This window comes from Helobdella robusta (genome assembly GCF_000326865.2).
Source record: "Helobdella robusta unplaced genomic scaffold HELROscaffold_19, whole genome shotgun sequence".
Taxonomy (NCBI): Eukaryota; Metazoa; Annelida; class Clitellata; order Rhynchobdellida; family Glossiphoniidae; genus Helobdella; species Helobdella robusta.
The window spans coordinates 1,607,677-1,624,383 of record NW_008704034.1 but is presented as its reverse complement, the minus strand read 5'-3'; the positions used below and the strand labels follow the sequence as shown (position 1 = coordinate 1,624,383).

The window sequence follows — 16,707 nt, the reverse complement described above, 5'->3', positions numbered from 1 at the left end:
CCGTGTGTTTATTTGTATCTGTGTGTACGCGTGTATTTCTGTATACGTGTACATGAGTTTGTATGCGTATGTTTGTATGCGTACGTTTGTAACAAGTAACGATTTCGTAATGCTTGATTTATGAACAGACACACAAACTCACAAAACTTTACTTATATTTGTTTGTTTGTGTGTGTGTGTGTGTGTGTGTGTGTGTGTGTGTGTGTGTGCACCATTGTGCTAGTCTATGCGTATTTTCAAATTTCAACTACAGATTTACATTTCAGATCTTGTACTGATAGGAAATAAACAAAGTTGGAACGCTGAAACTTGCCTAACCGAGCCAACAGTACCCGTGCCACAGACAGAAATGTAAGTAGTTAAAAGTTACTAGCTAGTGAATGTACTGTTGGCGACCTCAGTAGAATGTTTGATGCGTTAAGTAATGAAATTCTCAACGTTCAACAAGGATTGCCTGTCTGGTCTAGAGAAGAGAAATAAATGAAAAGCTAAGAGATTCATAGCACAAGATATGCGCTGAATTTTGTCATATACATATACAAAAAGATATAAGAATGTGTAAGAAAGTAGAAAAAAAACTCACGCATATGTAAAAGCATGATGTATGCGTATATACACGCGCACATACACACATGCACACACACGCACACATACACACACACACACACGTACCATTACGCAAGAAGCAGATCTAGACAGTAACACACATTTACGTGAATCGTCGTTCACAACATTTTCGTCAATCACTTTTATATTCTAAAAACATGTCATCCCAATGGGCCTCTCTCTTTCTCTTTCTCATTCTCTCTCTCTCTCTCTCTCTCTCTCTATATATATATATATATATATAGTATAGATGTGTATATACATAAATGTGTATATAGTGTGTGTGTATATAGCCGATCATAGATAGAAATACCTAGGTGAGCGTACGTGAGTGAATTTGTATGTTGCAGTTGTCATACAAAACGCGAAAATCAAATTGTAGTGTGACTTGCTGGGAGGTGTCTAAAGAATTGTGTGTGTGTGTGTGTGTTTGTGTGTGTCTTGCTTTTGTCTGCGTTCAGTTTGCGTGTTCCTGTGATTCTAAATTCATCTACGTATGTCTGTCTCAGCGTGTTTACGTTGATCGAATGTTTTGCCAAAGCTATTTTTATGTCTGATATGGCGTTTCCAATGTTGCGTCATCGTCATCATCGTCGTCGTCATCATCGTTTGCGTCACTATCATCATTTCCATCAGTGTTGTGGTCGGCGGTTGTTAAAATTGTAGTAGCAGAAGCGGCGGCAGCAGTGATTGAAGCTTGAAAAGTTGCGTCATGCAGAATACTCAAGTTGATGTTAATGTTGTTGTTGTTGACGTTATTGTTGTTGTTGATGATTATGTTGTTATCGTTGATGTTGTTGTTGCAACCGTTGATGATGATGTGGTTGCCGAATTTTGACGACTTCGAATTTGCCGGATATCGTATCTGTTGGTGATGTTGGATCGGTTGAGGGAAGTTATCGAGAAAAAAATTTGTTGCTGCTGCTGTTTGTTTTGTGTCGAAGTTAGGAACGGGATTGTAGTTGAAATAATCTTGTTGCCTCTGAAGTTGTTGTTGCGGTAGAAATTGTTGATGTTGTTGTTGATGTTGCTGCTGAGTGTAGAGTTGGTGAGAGGAGGTGCAATTCATATTTTTGTTGCTTAGTAGAGCATCGTTGCCATATAAGGAGTAATTATTGTAGAGGTTGAGTCCGTAGCTTTGCTGGTTGAATGGTACGGAGAAATATGCGTTAACATTCTCGTATTCAACTCTATCCGGAATTTTAATTTTATGTTCATTTCCTGGGATTAATCCGTAGTTGTTATTGGGATAATAACACATCCCACTGCTGACGATGTCGTCATCTCTGTTGATGCACTCGTTATTGTTAATTACGTTGTGGATGTTATTGCTGTTGTTATTACCGTCGTACACAAAATAATTCATGCTGTTGTCGTTTGAAGAAAGGTTTGGTTGTTTGAGGCTGTTTTTGTTGATCTTACGTCGCGGTCTGTACTTGTAGTCTGGGTGGTCCCTCTGATGACTGGCACGCAATCTCTTCGCCTCGTCGATATAAGGAGTCTTTTCAGATTCTTCTAAGGACTTCCACTCGGCTCCAAGTCTTTTCGAGATTTCAGAGTTATGCATTTTTGGGAATTCTCTGGCTACGTCCCTTCGACGTCGACGCGACCAGACCATGAATGCATTCATCGGTCGTTTCACTTTAGCGGTTAGTTCTGTTTTTATGGGGTTCAATTGGGTCGGTTCTCTGCCGGCTGTTGTATGCTTGTGGTCGGTTTTGTTGTCTGAATTGTTTGACTTGTTCGCACTGATGTCCTCATGATTAGAATTATGCTGGCTGTTACTTGAAATGTAACTAAGAATGTTGTTGCTGTTGTTGTTAGCGTAGTATGAAGTAATGGTTGAATTATTTTGTTTGTCATCTGCAAGTGATTTTTTCAAAATTTTGCCACTCGGAATTTCGTTTTTAAATTTTAACTCATTGTCGTCGTCGTCGTTTCTCGATTCATCAATCAACTTTCGGAAACTGTCGTCTTCGTAACAGAAGTTGTTCTGCTGGTAGAAATAACGGAAGTTGTTGTGTACGTCATTGGTGGTTTGTTGTCGCTTTGTTGGTGAGACGTGTGAAACGTTTGAGACAGAAATCGAATCTCTCTCGTTTTTATAAGAGATAGGATCGGTCGGAGAATTTTTAATGGTCGTCATTATGACGCTGCTGGCACCGTCAGCATATTGATGGTTGTGCATGTATTGGTGATTTGAATCAATGTTCTGGAAACTCTGTTGTGAATGATTGGAGAGGTGCATGGAGCAATATGAAGACGAACATTCGTATGGAAACATTTTTATTTTAATTATCTTCACTTTTATTATTTATTTGACGAACCTTTTCAGAACCAGCCAACGTAATCGCCCTATACACACAAAACAAACAATGGTTTCGGAACGTTCTTTCGACAGAAATGGCAGCATTTCAAAGCCAATAGCGCAGCCCGAAATTTCAAAAAACTTAGAAATTCCATTGAAAAGTTATTTTTCAATAGTAGAAATGAATGCAGCAGAGTTATTCACCACAACAGAGCAAATTTCAATGAGCTTTTGTCCATTGATAACATTCAATGAAGCCTCTCTATAAAGACTTTTAATACAGACATGTCCATTTCAATGCAGCGTTCATCATTGGTTAGTCACTGAAACAAAGAAGACTCGTGATTGGCTGTCTCCGTGGAAGTATTCGACCAATGAAAATTGTATGTGACTGGTTAGTATAATTTACCAGGCTCATATGATTATGTACATTTTTTCACAAATTCATTGAAATGTATATATAAACAAATATTTGGTGTTGAATTATTTATGGAGTCTATATTGCAGGATTTAAAAAAAACATCACGAAAATATGAAATGAAGTTAATTTTGACTAAATAAACTTTACGAACACAGATACAACAATTCATCAACATTGAAATGTAAAAATTCGAAAAATTTACTTCACTCTCGATTGAAACGATAATTTGGTGGTCCACGAGCAACGTCAAAACACACACACACACACACACACGCACGCACACATCAGCTCACGTACACATAAATTAAAGCAGAGACGTGACGATAAGCGCACAATAGAAACACATACGAAAACATTTGCACGTACACGTAAACGCGAACATTCAATGGGCACACACGAACAAACTTACGAAAACCGAGAGTTACATTAACATATCGTCAAGATTCATTTATCATTTTCCTCCTCCTCCCCATCATCGTCATCGTTATCATTATTACCCTTGCTGACGTCACCAGCGAGCGCTGGCCGAAAATCATAAAAATAACAAATATGGCGGAAAAGAAAGGCAGGTAGGTCGTACGTATCATTAGTGTTAATATTGAGCTGACCGGTCGAAAGGATGCGCGCGTGTACGATTACATAAATTTATAATTAGCGGTTGTACGTCGCATTCGGAAGTAGTGTTCTGTGCGTGCGTGCGTGCGTGAGTGCGTGTGTCACTTCCAGTTGTCGTAATTTGTTAGCAGGTCACGTGCCTAACAGCTTCTACTCTACGTGGCTGCTTACAACTGAAACATGTCCGTCGGGCGCCGGAGGGAAGTGGAGGCAAGCACACGCAAACTGCTCAGCAGTTTCAAACAACTCTGAACGAACTATGAGTGAGAAATCAGAACGTCAACTGAAAAGGAATAAAAATTACAAATTGGTTAGTTCAACAAGTTTTATTCATGACAATGTAACGCAATTAAAATCAACACGATCGGAGAGAATATTTTGCAAAAACGACATAGACATAATGACAAAACAGTAATAATATTAAAATACATTAATTGTTTAAAAGAGTAGTCAGTAATTTGTCGGAAACAACATCATAAGAACTGAGATTCATGTTGAAGGAAGCCATCCCAGAAGTCTTCGTTCGAAGTGCCGATGAAAAATCTTCCAAACGAGATAGTGGCGTACGCGCGAGCACAGTGGAAGCATTGTGGCAGCTATCGTCCTCTTTGTTGACGCTCAGAATGTGGCTTTCCCGCTGCGCCAGGTCTGAAAGTACGGTGCCGAGATGGTCCGGAGTCGTAAATACCTTTGCAAAGATTTTGAAATAATATTGATGGTGGGACAATCAATTTTAAAACTGCAACAAAGCAGGATTTTGTTTTTGAGAACCGAATTCAATCCGTTTTATCGCCACATCATTGCATTATCGTCATCATTCTGTAACACCACCAACACCAGAATAAGCCTGTTAAAACCATCAATATCATAATACCATTTCGAAACTATCCCCACAACCATCTTAAAATTACTATCATATTCAGCAGCAGCAGCACCAACTTGAACATTCATGATGGGCTGAAGCAGTTGGACATCATCTTTCTTGAGAGCCTCGCGAACGCAGTGAGTCACAGAGGAGCTGATGATGGCCATCGTGGCCCTACTGCTTGTCACAAACTCATTCAGCTCCATGCGAATGTTTGATAGAGGATAACCTAACAAAGGACCTTTATGTTTAAACATACAAGTGAGTGTGTGTGTGTGATGTGTGTGTATGTACACTTGTCATTCGTATACATACATGTGCACAAGTGGGTATCTTATATGGGATTGCTAGTTTTAGATTACTAATAACGTTAACTTATTTAAAGTTATCAATATTATTTATCTTATTTAGATGTATGGAGAAAAATTATTCTGCGAGCGAGATACCTTTTGAGAACCCTGACATCAATCCATCCTCGATTGCTTTCACGTAATTTGGCCTCAGTCCATATTTAGCCAACGCTGAGTCGGGATTTGGCAAAATGCTGAATAACGATTTTTTCTTATTTGATTTTGTTGCACTGTCTGATTCTTCTGATTCATGAACTGGATGAAACGTGGCCATCATTTCAACACGATATCTTGATTCACCAATCGTCTTCTCAAAAACTGTCTTAACCTTCTTGGTGCTCGTCAACGTTTCTTTGTAGGCGATTTGTAATGGACCTAAATCGGCATCAATGCCATACTCCTTGAAAAGAATTCAAATGAATCACCACACAAATATTTCTACTAAATTATTATACAAATATTTTTAAAATAATCAAAAATAAAAACATCATCCCCACATCACAATCATCTATCAGAAAGAAGAAATTTCTCATTTATCAGTGACTTACCGTAAATATTCGACTCTTGACTATCTCCAAATGCAGTTGCCCCATGCCACCAAGAACAGTCTGACCTGTGCTCGAATCGACATTGACCTTGAGGCTGGGATCTTCCCTGGCCAAACACTCAAGGGCAGTGTCGAAATCTTTTTGCACGGAAAGTGATGGCGGCTCCACGGAACAAAAATAAACAGGATCCGGAACTTGAATCGTGAGTACATCAAAAAGTGATGATGAAGACGATGGTAGCTGAGCACTGCACAAGACATCGCCAGTTGTCGTCTGAGGAAAACATTTAAGAACGAATTTTTATCAAATTTTATAGATGCATGAAAATATTACAGCTTATATAAAAGAATGAAAAGAAACGCAATTAAAAAAGCATGAGAACATACACACACACGAACACATGAGTGAAGAGAAGAATGAACCCTACAAACGAAATAAAAAATGAACCTCCTTGAAGCCAGTGACAGCCACAATGTTCCCCCTGGACTCATTGCCGATGTATTCGTACTCATCTGCGTTTATCTGGAACATCTTGTCGATCTTCTCCTTGCAGTTTTTCGTTGCATTAAATAGGGACAGGCCTAGTTATAATACCAATAATCATATCGACACTGTGATATCAGTCTATGTTTAAAATAGCAGTAGTATAAAAAACGATAATCGCCATTTAAGTTATAAATATTAACGACAACAAACGCTAAAAAATAGTAAATATAGATAGAGATATAAAACCTGAACTCAAATGGCCAGAATAAATCCTCAGAAATGTGATTGGTTCCCTGCGCTTGTTGTGCATAATTTTGAAAGCAAGCGCCATTGTTCCGTCAACGTTGTTAACACCGTCATCTTGAAGGTCACCAATCAGATTGTGTTCAATTGGGTCAGGTAAGTAGGTCAGGATGGAATCAAGCAGGGGTTGAACAGCCTTGTTTCTTAACGAACTGCCGCAGAGAACGGGAAGGACTTGACAGTTGAGGGTGGCCCTTCTGATAGCCTGGTTCAAATGATCAGGAGTCAAATTTGTGAGATGTGAGTCTCTGATGTATATTTCCCCAAGTTCTTCGTCCACGTTCACTAACGTTTCAAGCATTTGATCTCTTTCTGAAGAAGCCATGTCAAATAAATCCCCATCTAATTTGGAATCCAATTTAATATTTTCATAAAACTTCCCATCTCCATCGATATTCCAAATTAGTTTTTTCATGTGAATGAGATCAACGACTCCATTGAAAGAATTGTCACTTGCTGATATGATAGGCAGCTGAATTGGTAGTGGCATTCGACCTAGTTTATCTGAAATTGATTTTATTGATTTGGAGAAACTTGCTCCAGCCTTGTCCATTTTGTTTATAAAAGCAATTTGAGGAATTCTGTATTTCAGCGCCTGCTTCCATGTGCTCAGTGTTTGAGCCTCAACACCTGTTAACAAAATGAATAAGAAATGAAATAAAACAAATCTGATAAAATATCAAAATATAATAGAATTTGAACAAAACAGAAAATGGTGCCAAAAAATGTTTACCAGCAGAAGCATCCAACACCAAAACAGCGCCATCCAAGACTCGGAGAGATGATTCAACCTCACATGTGAAATCAATATGGCCTGTTTCAGTGATAAAATAATTTCAAAACTGCTCAAAATTGACAGCTTTAACATTAATCATAACACTGGCTATATAAGATAGAGTAAAAGTTAGAAATCTGGAAGGTAAAAAATGATAGGAAATTTTATAACCAGAAAAAAAAATTTAAACCAGGAGTATCAACCAGATTGATTCTATGACCCTTCCACATAAAATGAACAACTGCTGACATGATCGTGATGCCTCTTTCTCTCTCCTGCTCTAAAAAATCGGTCACTGTGTTTCCATCGTTCACATTTCCTTCAAGTTCAAAAAAAACATTCCAACTGAGAAGTATTCATAGCTATTTATAATTTAATTTTATTAAAATAGAATAGAGTTAACCAATTTTTTATAAGAACATTACAATCCACCATAAAAATCCTAGATTAAGGATTAATTTTAACTAAAATAAAATTGAAAATACGATTAATTAGAAAACAATTAAAAATTTCAACAGCAATGCAATAAAAAGAATACAATTTAAAATACCGACATTTAAAAAAAAACATGAGAAAATTTTTTTTGATATACCTATAGTCGAATTAGCACCAGAATAATAAAGCATTCTTTCAGTTGTAGTAGTCTTGCCTGCATCGATGTGGGCAATGATTCCAACATTTCTTATCTTGCTGGCATCGAATGTGCTGGAAGTTTTGGCTGGATGGCATTTGTCTTTCCATTGTTGTGGTTATTAGATATTTAGAATTAATTTTAACAGCTAAAAAGTGCTAAAAAAAGTAATATGAAAAATAAATATAAAAATTTGCTGAGTTATAAAATTGATATTTAAATTAAATTTGATGAATATTGAATCAAATAGGTTATTAGTTAATTAATAATCTATTTAAACACAGCTCACTTCCTAAATTATTAATTTATTAATTGATTTGGTTGATAATAAATTTAAAATTAAAATTCTTAATAGAATTAAAATTTTAAATTAAATTGTTTTACCTTTTTTGTTTTATTGTTTTACTTTTTACATATAAAAATTAACTTACTTTACTTTTTTAGCACTAACTTGTTTTATTGATTGTCCCCTTCTTAATTTTGACATTGCTGAACAATCGAACCTGAAGACTAAACAATTTAATCAGGTTTGAAAAAAAAGTCAAGTTGTTTGAAGGATCCAATGAATTTCACTAAAATTTTTATTAATTTAAATTTTAAAAAGACAGCAAGCAACCAGTAAATAGTGAATTTTTTTAAAGTTAATTTTGTCGAGGTAAAATGTAAAATTAAAATAATGAATTTAAAAAACTGTTACCTTTGGCTGATCAAACGAACAAATCTGTTGCACTTCTTAAAATGTAGCATGTTGCTAACGGTACATTTCAATTAGGACTCCTTAAAATAAAATGGAATTCCGCATATTTATTTTTAGCTCACTTTTTAGTTCATTATTGAACGAACAAGTTGCGTTCTATCTTTTAAAAAAAACCATTACACCATTACGAGAATCCCGTATTCAGAGATTGTAAGAGGTAAATATTGTAAAAATCTTACAGAAAATTTCTCATTCTGTCTTTTTATTTAGATAAAATTCATTCTTGATCTTCATGAGGTGTCCTGGGCTTCACTTTTCTCAAATTATTTAAATAATTTTATTTTAATTAATTAATTGATTAATTTAATGAATGATTGAAATAAAAATTAATTAATTTTGTTTGTTATTTAATTTAAATTTAATATATTTTGTTCAATTTTGATGACAGGCAAAGTTACTGTTACTTACTACTTGCTAGTTTTTAAAAAGTAAGTTTGCCTTCCATCAACCAAGATTCTGGTAGAAATAAAAATGTCAATGAACATTAATGTCAAGAATGAACAAAAATCAAAACCAACTAAAAAACGTCTCTACATTGGAAATCTGAGAGAAAATGTAACCGAGGATGAAATTGTCCTTTATCTGGAGCAGGCAAAGTTTCACCCCCAATCAGCATCTGATTATGAATTAGAACAGTTCATTGTTAGAGTTGGACATCTGGATACTACAAGACGCTTTGCAATAATTAACCTGCCTGATATTGCAGGTATACATACAACAAAAACACACACAAACCCACGCACAAACAAACACACACACACCAAACACACACTTGTATATATTTTATTATATATCTAATTTTTTTTTGTTTAGTTTGGTATTTATAGTCGGGCATATACACAAATATTTCAAAAAAATATTTAATTTTGAAATTATAAAATTTCTGCTGAAAAGAATTTTAATTCAAACTCATTCAAGATATAGACATTTATGTGAATGCCAATCATACTGACCTGCTTGGAGATGGAATTATAGTTAAGGAGAATGATAATAACAAAAAAAACAACAACAATAGTAAAGATGAGAATTCCAAACAATTTTTACATCTTAAAAGTTCCAAACAAAAGCCATCAGAACGTCTTCACAGTGCAAAAGTCAAATCCCAAGAACCAGCACAACAACACCAGCATCCAACACGTCATCCAATACAACCACAAAAATCAACCGAGCAGATGCAACCACAAAAGCATACGCTACAACAGCCACAAAAACCACCACAACAGCCACAAAAACCACCACAACAGCCACAAAAACTACCACAACAGCTACAACCAAAACAGCCACAGCAACAAACTGAACAACAACAGCGTCCAACACATCATCCAACACAACCAAAAAAATCAACCGAGCCGCAGCAACCACAAAAGCATACGCTACAACAGCCACAAAAACCACAGCCACAACCGAAACAGCAACCAATTAAACAACAACAGAATGTAAAACAGAAAGACAGAAGTTAATATTTATAATCTACCTAATTCTAAATTTTCTGATTTATTTATTTCATTTAATATTTTATTCAGATTTTTCGTAAATCACTATTCCTCTATAATAATATTTTCCATATTCATAATTTATCATTTTCTAGGTCGAGTTCAATCGGTTGATAGTAATATTTCCAGTACATCTTCAAACAGTCACCTACATGGAGCTGGAAGAAACAATAGAGGATCCAAACAAGAACGTTAACACGTGTTTCAAATTACATTTCATATTTCATCTTGGGCTTTTGTTAGATAGTGTATTGGTTAAATACGTCTGACTGTTCGCATGTATTTACTTCACACACACTGACATGCTATTGTCTGGCTGGGTAGTTCAAAGAGAGAGGAGAGAGAGAGAGAGCGAGAGAGAATCCCATTACTTCTCATTATATTCGTGTACATTACATTAATGTATTTATTGAAATTATTTATTTACACAACAGTTCCTAATCTGCAATATAATTTTTTCCACACTAATTAATTTATTATAATTAAAATTATGTTCTGAAAATGTTTAGGTCAGACAAGTGTGACAAATGCAAGTAACCAATCCAACGAAATTATCGTCAGTACTACAGTTGAATGATCAATTTAATGACAGCAATCGTGATGTCATCGTAATTATTTTTAGCAGCATATAAAATGACGTCACTAAAGACGTTTTTATTTTTATATTGACGAATTAGTAGTAGATTAATTGAAAAAATAGTTTATGCGTGTGTTGGCGAATTGCTTGAATGATTGATTGACTTGACTGACGCTCGATTGGTATGTTTATTATTATCGATCGATTGATTGGTTAGCTGATTGTATGGTTGAATGGCTGGCTAATTGATTAACTGATTGCTTGTTGGCTGGATAGTTGGTTGGTTGTTTGTTTGATAGATTGACCGGCTGACTGGTTGGTTGATGATTGATTTTGTTTATTTCAGATAAAAAACCATGAAGAAATGTGGAAAAGTTGCCCAATGAAAATGGTTATTTGAAGCCTGCTTCTGTCGTGTTTTTATTTTTTTCCGTTTCAACTTTATTAACAATTCGTATATTTTTCGTTAAATATAAATTTTTTTAAGTCAGAAAATTCTTTTTTTTTCATTACTTTTTTACAATAACGTTCGTGTTTAGCTGATTGAGATAAAAGATGAATTGCACGAGGAAAAGAGAAAGTTGATGAAACTGATCATTGGAGATATGAGGCATCAGTTTGGATACAATCTCGTTGTATGGATTGATAAGAGTCGGTTTACTGAATTGAATTTAAAATTGTATTATTATTATTATCATTATTATTATTATTTATTCTATAGGCGATTAAAATTTTTCTTTCTTCAAAAAACATTTGTTATATAGTGGATCACAAAATTGGAGTTGGCAGTCATGACAGTAGCGTCAATCTGCGGCGTGTCTCAACTTACATCAACGACATTCTCTCATATTCAGCTTCATGTGAAGTTGACATACCTTTATGTTTAGTTAAATTAATAGTTGATGCCAAATTTTTCAGGTTTTTATTTTGATTTAGTTTAGTTATCAATTTTTAGCCATCATTTTAACGTGTTCCTTAATTTAAATAACCATTTACTTCGATTGTATAAGATTAATTTTTTCCACAGATGGCTGCAAAATTTTTTTGAGCAGCATGGTCAGAAGGTGATTGCATTCAAACCAACTCCAGATAAGTTATTTGTGGTTGGGAGGAATGAACAATCGGCGAAGTTAGGAGCAAAGTTGTTGGAGGATGATTTCACGACAATAGTGTTGAATGTAAGTTCATGTAATAAGAATGCACTGCAGCATTATTTCAACGATGCACCCTGGTTAGAGCTTGTGCATTACATTAGCTACAACTACTTCACTTACGTTTCCTGCTCTGAATCTTCAATTCCACACAGACAATCAGAAGGTTCATTTTGGTGACCTTTTTTCTTAAGAAATTTGTATTTAGGATGCGCCATTATTTTATTTTGGTGTGTTATATATCCACAGTGAACAATTTTTATTTTTTTTAAGTTTATTATATGTTATATATTTATGTATTGTTTTATCAGATACGAACATTTTTATATCCGGCTTCAAGAGTTACGTTGGATTTGAGATAGCACACGGCAGTGTAGAAGAATTTGTTTCCAAGTTGGATGGTTGCATTGTTACAAATAATAATTATTATGATCCTATACCTTATTCTGACAAAAAGCAATTTTCAACCGGCGATTTCAAAGCAAGAGAAAGCAGTCAATTCTTAGATTTAATGAACTTAATTTCCGCTGATAACGATAAATTAAACATGACTGAACAACATGGTAAGACTTTAAAAGCACACAACTCAACAAGCAAACAACTTGCTTCCAATCAAAGAAGCAAAACATCCGTTCAACTCTCCGTGCTGAAGTTTCAGTTTCTCAAACAAGAATATCCCGACCTCATGTTAGTGATTGCCGAATTTTTAAGCTAATGCATATTTTTTCTGTCAGTCTGAAAATATTTTTTCACTCGTTTTTTTACTAATTCTTCATCTCAGATCCTAATTTAACGCTTTCACTTGTGTAGATAGATCTGCAATTCTTTTATAAATTCCATTTTTATATTAATATGCGATTTTAGACTGGCACTGATCTATCTATTTATCTATCATATTTTTTCACTAATAAACTTTACTTGGAAGCAACAGCAACATTGACATGGTACATTTATCATCTTTTGTAAAAGGAGTTACCAACTGCCAGATTATCATTATTGGTTGCGAGTTGTTGTATAATGACGAAAAACTCCCGTGTCAACTTTAATTATGAACAAGAACTATAGTTCAATTCTGATGTTAAAATTTTATTTTACGTAAATATCAAAGTAAAAAAACGCTTAAACCTATCCTAGAAACAAGAACACAAAGTATCTGATGCATGACGGCTGCCTGGAGATCAGTGCAAATGCAGAAGAAGAATGCATGAGAACAAGATCGAAGATTGAAGACATTTTGTCTTCACTTCATTCAAAAGTCATTCCTCTCGACTTGCCATGTTGGTTTCACTTAACTTATCTTACGTTATATTATATAAGGAGAAAATTTGATATTGTTTCACTAACTTTTTCAAATAATTCAGTTAATTTTTTCATCTGTTAATAATTCGTTCAACTAGTTATCAGATATGTTATGCATGTGATGGCGTGCGTTTCTACACCTGCGTGGCAATTCGTGTGTTAAACGCAAAATGTTTAAAATGCTATAATTCAATTTTTATGAGATTATTGTAGATTTTTATTTGTCGGAGTTTTATTGGAAAGGAATAATTGAAAATTAAAGCAACGATGAAATAAATTTGAAGGCCTAACAATTGAGTTCTACCACGAGAAGAACAGTCCTTTCAGAGAGCTGCTAGTCCACATTGGCAAGAGAATGTCTTGTGTGTTTGACGTCAAGGCATCTTCTGCTTGTTAGCTATTTTGATGAATTGGAACCTTTCAGTATTATCCAATAATTTGATTAGTTTTATTGAACTTTTTATTTTGAAAAAAATATGTCAGCTATTAATTTTTGAGAAATTATTTTTTGATTATATTTGGAGTGAATTAAAAGCCAACAGCAAGAAGTCTTTAAATGTCGAATGTTGTGGACCGGTTATATTGGATTCTCTTGAATCAACGTTGATTGACAAGCTGAATATTCTCTTTGACGAGAAGAGGATTTCATTTTCCTTCATTCTCAACCAGAGCTCAAAAACTGAAAGAATTCTGCATGACTCATTGCTATTTGATATCACGCAGTTGGCCAATAAAAATGTTTCAGTAGAAATAGGTTTGTAGTGTGCATTTGTCGTGTGTAAATTATTAAATAAATGCATTTGAATGAATTTTTCTATATTAATTTTTATTAAATGATTTTTGAAAATTTTTGTTTAAAGATAATTTATCTGAAGAAATCGTTCTCAGAGGTAGGTGTCATTATTTAAAAGAAGCTGAATCCTCACTCAACAGTTTGTTTCTCGAACATCTTAAAAATATTTCTACCACTAAAAAGGTATTTGGCTTATTTCCATTTTTTTTTATATTTTTTAACATTAAGCTAGTATTTATTATAATGAAAAATTGGTTATTGAAAAAAGACGAAAACTTGAAAATGGAGTATTAATCGGAAAAGTTCAACATTTGCTAGAGCTGCATAAGAGAAAAAAATGTATACATATTTTTTATCTTATCTAATAGGAAGTCCAGCCTACAATACTAACATTGGAGAGCTCGCTTAGAGATACTAACCTGTCAGAGTTTTTGAAATTGTTTGGTCATCAGGATATACACACTCCCTCCCACTGGATCTCTCACCAGGGCTCACTCAGAACGCACTCTAATAATAAAGGTTTATCGTCATCGTCATACTAGCCACGTATTTAAAATTTTACATATTCATTCGTTTGAGTTAGTTTGAGTTGTCTTTGGCAAAAATTTTGTTTTCATAGAAATTTAAAACTCAGGCTTTTTTGTGTAATGTCATTAAACGTATGCGATTTTACTTATAACTAAACATTGATTATGATACAGGTTTATACTCTATATTCACTAAGAATGTTCTCCAGTGACATTTATACATTCGCTTCTGGACAATCCAGTCGAACAATTCAGTAGATAACTGAACAAAATTCCTTTCCAAACAGGATCTTTGCATGAATTGAGTTCCTCGTCATCCCTGTACAATTTGATTTCCTTAATGGTGGACAGTACCTGGAGAAGTGATGTTGTGGGCATTGGGAAGGACGCCTATAACCTGAAACATAAGTGAGTGCTCCTGTCAGTTTAGTTCAGACTTTGGCTGAAGATTATTTCACGGGGTAAATTATTTTTAGAAATATAAAGATAGAGAAGATATACGCAGTGGAGAACGTGTATCAGTACAAGCGCTACATGACGAAGATCAATGAGTTCTGCCTTCAGAATCATGATAAGATATCAGGACTGTCTCAACAAACTCAAACTCTCATTACTAGAAGTCAGTTCTATATCTTAAACTTAAAGAATTTAATAAAATTAGAAAGATAGATTAAATGTTACTGTGCTATTATATTATTTAAGTCATTGTTAGCGATTTCATTAATTTCAGTCGATCAGTCAATTAACCATACTATGACGATGATTTGTCATGTAGACATAACGGACGATACGAGCATGTTACTGCATGAAATCAACGAGTGTTACCTCTTCCACGGCATGAACAAGAACAGAGTTCAGGCCATCATCGACCAGGGGTTTGATTTCAGACTGGGGAATAGCAAATCGTTGTTTGGCCAAGGAATATACTTTGCTGAAAGCGCAACTAAGGCCGATCAATATGCAGGTCTCAATTTGATCTGTCCGTTTGTTTTCACATGTGACGTGTTTATCGTTTTTTGTCGTTTTTCCAATATTTCATTCATGTCTGACACAAATTGTTTGATATGAAACATTTTTAACATTTTTATCTGCTTTGAAATATTTGTCTTATTGTCTATATGTGTTTGCCTTTGATTTTTGCAGATGACAAAAGTAAGAGAGCTGCTCCTGGCGAGGTCCTATCGATGTTTGTGTCTCGCGTCTTTCTCGGACGCCTGCACAACTGCGAACAACCCTATCCATTCAAGAGACCGCCATGTTCTCAGGAGGGCTGCCACTCTGAAACTTGCCACCAACATCCGTTGTGTGATTCCGTCTTGGGAACGAAAACTTTCTTGCACGATCAAACCAAAAGAAATCAATTGATGAAGTTGAGAAATGATTTGTCAACCTCTAGTGCGTCTTCTAACACATTGAAAGCCGTAAATGAACAACTCTACCAGTTGAGAAATCTTCTGTTCAGGGAATTCATCGTTTACGACCAATCCCAATGCTATCCGGAATTTCTTATTAATTACTCTAGAATCGATTAAATTTGTACGTTGTAGTTATATGGTCAATTCGGGCTTTCTTATATTTTATTTTTCACTTTCTGTATCGGTCAGCCTAATTTAAATGGAATTGGACTTAAATATAAAAGCGTATAAGCAAACAAAGCTGAAGTAAATGATAAATGTGTATATATTTAGTAATTACAATGAAAATATCTATATTAAAAAAAGATATGGTGAAAATGATAAAGAAAAAGATATGGTGCTAGTATTTCGTTCAAGGTATATCATACATCTAGCTGGATGGATCAAACTCCTCCATGGCTATATATATATATATATATATATATATATATATATCAATATATTTAGATATATGTATCCATGGTCTACTCCGGATTGTCTGACATACGGGGCTGATTTTTTTTCGAAAATCGGTGATGTCATTGATGTTCTAAAATATGTAATAAATGTATGAATAAATTAATTAAATGGATAATGAATAAGTGATAAAAAATATATATTATAAAATTACTCAAAAACAGTTTAACTTTCATTTAATATCCTTCGTGTAATCGGCGGGAAAATAATTTTAAAATATACCCTTTTTAAAGAGCGTGAACACACACACATATAAATATATAATATATATGATAAATATATATAATATAATACAACATATATCATTTAACTAGAATATATACACAAAAGA

At 34.4% G+C, this 16,707-nt stretch overlaps 3 protein-coding genes across 3 annotated transcripts; 1 reads left to right on the top strand and 2 right to left on the bottom strand.

Annotated features, from left to right (window-relative positions):
• Positions 1-2,023: 2,023 nt before the first annotated feature.
• HELRODRAFT_77188 (hypothetical protein) lies at positions 2,024-2,248 on the bottom strand (the record flags this gene model as incomplete). The annotated part of the gene is made up of 1 exon (XM_009016750.1): positions 2,024-2,248. A coding segment is annotated over one exon (225 nt), but the record flags the coding sequence as incomplete, so codon positions are not given.
• A 2,009-nt stretch (positions 2,249-4,257) lies between these two features.
• HELRODRAFT_110936 (hypothetical protein) lies at positions 4,258-8,676 on the bottom strand. The gene is made up of 11 exons (XM_009016749.1): positions 8,606-8,676; positions 8,360-8,418; positions 7,870-8,010; positions 7,468-7,596; positions 7,236-7,316; positions 6,446-7,132; positions 6,161-6,294; positions 5,714-5,986; positions 5,262-5,565; positions 4,892-5,056; positions 4,258-4,640 (listed from the first exon to the last, which is right to left on the bottom strand). Exons 1-11 carry the CDS (start codon positions 8,653-8,655, stop codon positions 4,381-4,383), a joined length of 2,283 nt encoding a protein of 760 aa, XP_009014997.1. The 5' UTR covers positions 8,656-8,676; the 3' UTR covers positions 4,258-4,380.
• A 411-nt stretch (positions 8,677-9,087) lies between these two features.
• Positions 9,088-16,532, top strand: HELRODRAFT_191235 (hypothetical protein). Its single transcript, XM_009016748.1, has 18 exons — positions 9,088-9,371; positions 9,681-9,802; positions 9,910-10,101; positions 10,254-10,349; positions 11,275-11,386; positions 11,500-11,653; positions 11,763-12,052; positions 12,198-12,573; positions 13,021-13,163; positions 13,470-13,577; positions 13,721-13,939; positions 14,046-14,161; positions 14,347-14,497; positions 14,793-14,913; positions 14,982-15,124; positions 15,281-15,469; positions 15,649-16,291; positions 16,329-16,532. The coding sequence occupies exons 1-17, from the start codon at positions 9,137-9,139 to the stop codon at positions 16,035-16,037; spliced, it is 3,156 nt and encodes a 1,051-aa protein (XP_009014996.1). The 5' UTR covers positions 9,088-9,136; the 3' UTR covers positions 16,038-16,291; positions 16,329-16,532.
• Positions 16,533-16,707: the final 175 nt, after the last annotated feature.